General features: G+C 52.7%; 1 protein-coding gene across 1 annotated transcript; it reads right to left on the bottom strand.

Moving 5' to 3' along the window:
* Positions 1–221: 221 nt before the first annotated feature.
* RPL23A (ribosomal protein L23a) lies at positions 222–2131 on the bottom strand (the record flags this gene model as incomplete). Its single annotated transcript, XM_009873590.1, is given in 5 exon segments — positions 222–287; positions 1028–1097; positions 1461–1637; positions 1960–1975; positions 1978–2131. Coding segments are annotated over 5 exon segments (432 nt in total), but the record flags the coding sequence as incomplete, so codon positions are not given.
* Positions 2132–2146: the final 15 nt, after the last annotated feature.

Below are 2146 nucleotides of genomic sequence, written 5' to 3'. Positions count from 1 at the left end.
GTCACCTCCTGTTTATTCACAGCAGAGGTCAGCGATCCAGGAGACCCCACCAGCAGGACAGCACTGCCCTGACATGACCCTTTCATGGAGCAGTCAAGCTCTGCCCACCTAGCGCCAAGGAGGGAGGGAGGAACCCCCGTTACCGAAATTAAGTCCCCAAAGCGTGCTAGGCCCTCTCTTTCGCACGGGCTATGCTGTCACAAAACACAAGAGCCCCTCAGTGGTGTCACAGGGTTTATTATCCTGTCTGTACAGTCCTCGGTAGATGCAGTTTAGATGATTCCAATCTGGAAAGAAGCAAAGCACGTTAAAACAGATGTGACAGCAGCAGAAAGGCAGAGCCTCCACTCTAGACATCACTGCCACGCCTGCATCTCCCCAGGACTCCTGCCCTCTGAGGACAGGATTCTTCCTCCCAGACCTGCCCAAGTGCCTGGCACAACCGCTTTACACGTTCGCTCCACAGCAACCCCTGTGCTAAGCCACAATCCCCTACTCCATGTTGTACCACCACTGCCTTCTGCCTACATCAACCACCTCAAGGACTAAGCTATCCACCACTGCCAGCAACACAGCCGCTGGCACAGCAGAAACCCCTCCTTTGCTCAATCCCGCAGCACTTCTGCCATCATTTCCCCCGTTTGAATCAGCTGCCAACAGCACTGGCCACCAACACTGTTGGGACAAACGCCGTTTCCAACCAGAGGCTGCAGGGCAGTTTCTGCATCCTCCCCGCTCAACACTGTGGAGCTCCTGCAGTCCTGTGGAGCGGAGCCCCTCCCTGGAGGAGCTGAAGAACAGCAGCAGTTCTCTCTCAGTAACTTTTCCCACCTCACCCTTCTGCCTTTCCAGGCAGACCTGTGTTTTTCTAGACAACACAGCCTTGCTTCTCAACACCTCGATCCCGTCTAACTACAAGGGACACTCTGCTTGAAGTGCAAGTACACTTCACTTGTACGCCAGGACAAACAACCAGGCACAGGAAACAAAAGACAACAGGAGCTGCAAAGCTTCAAAGATTTCTCACCTTGTTGGCAACATCCAGCGCATCATAATCTGGAGCCAGTCGGACGTAAGCCTTCTTCTCTCCATCAGGCCTGGAGGGGAACAGCAGGGATCAGGACAGAGGCACATGACTCCACCCACCTGTTCCATCATCCCGCTATAGCCGTGTGCATCAGTGGTTCCTTTGGAAACATCACTTTTACTCAGCGGTAAAAAAAATTCACATCATTTGCACAAGACTCTCTGGGTGTTTAAAAGAGCTCCCTGAATAAGCCGGCCCTCTTACGCTAAAACAGGCTGAGTCACAGGTTGCATTCTCAAAACTTTTAACTGAAAGCGCTATGGAGCTTAATCCCATACCTCCTGAAACTCAGATGTGATCCCATCTTCTGCTAAAAACCACTCTGGGCTCTCGAAACATCTTACACCCACCAGTGACCTATCCTCCTCCTCACCTAATCAGTGTGTTGACCTTGGCCACATCGATATCGTACAGCTTCTTGACAGCCTGCTTGATCTGGTGCTTGTTTGCCTTAACATCAACGATGAAAACCAGAGTATTGTTATCCTCTATCTTCTTCATTGCAGACTCTGTGGTCAAAGGGAATTTGATAATGGCGTAATGGTCCAACCTGCAGGAGAGAAGCCCTGTGGTTATCAGAGAGCTGGCAAACATCTCCTCTGCACTTCTGGGGTTTTCTTTGGGGTGCATCAGCTGCCAAAAAAAGTTCTAATCACAAAGTCTCAGGCTTTGGTCGCTTAAAATCATCACCTGCACCCCAAATACATCCCCCCCCGCAGTGCTCTACCACCAAGCTGTGTGCTCACCTCCCAGGGCAGCACGCTCCAAGGTGTCACCCTGGGACCTGCAGCGAGCCACAGGTGGCCACACACGAGTCTGCTCCCAGCCCGCAGAGCCCTGCAGCAAAGCAAAGCCCAGCACCCTAAACGTACTTGTTTCTCCGTGGGTTTTTTTGGGGTACTTGGGCTGCCGTCGCAGTCGCAGTGTCTTGGGCCTGCGGAAGGTGGGCGACGTGCGGATCTTCTTCTTCTTGTGGCTGTGGACCCCCTTCAAGACGGCCTTCTTGGCCTTCAACGCTTTAGCCTTCGCCTCTGTCTTCGGAGGCACAGCTGCAACGAC

This window comes from Apaloderma vittatum, unplaced genomic scaffold, assembly GCF_000703405.1.
Source record: "Apaloderma vittatum isolate BGI_N311 unplaced genomic scaffold, ASM70340v1 scaffold29547, whole genome shotgun sequence".
NCBI lineage: Eukaryota > Metazoa > Chordata > Aves > Trogoniformes > Trogonidae > Apaloderma > Apaloderma vittatum.
This window is presented reverse-complemented; position numbering and strand designations above follow the sequence as displayed.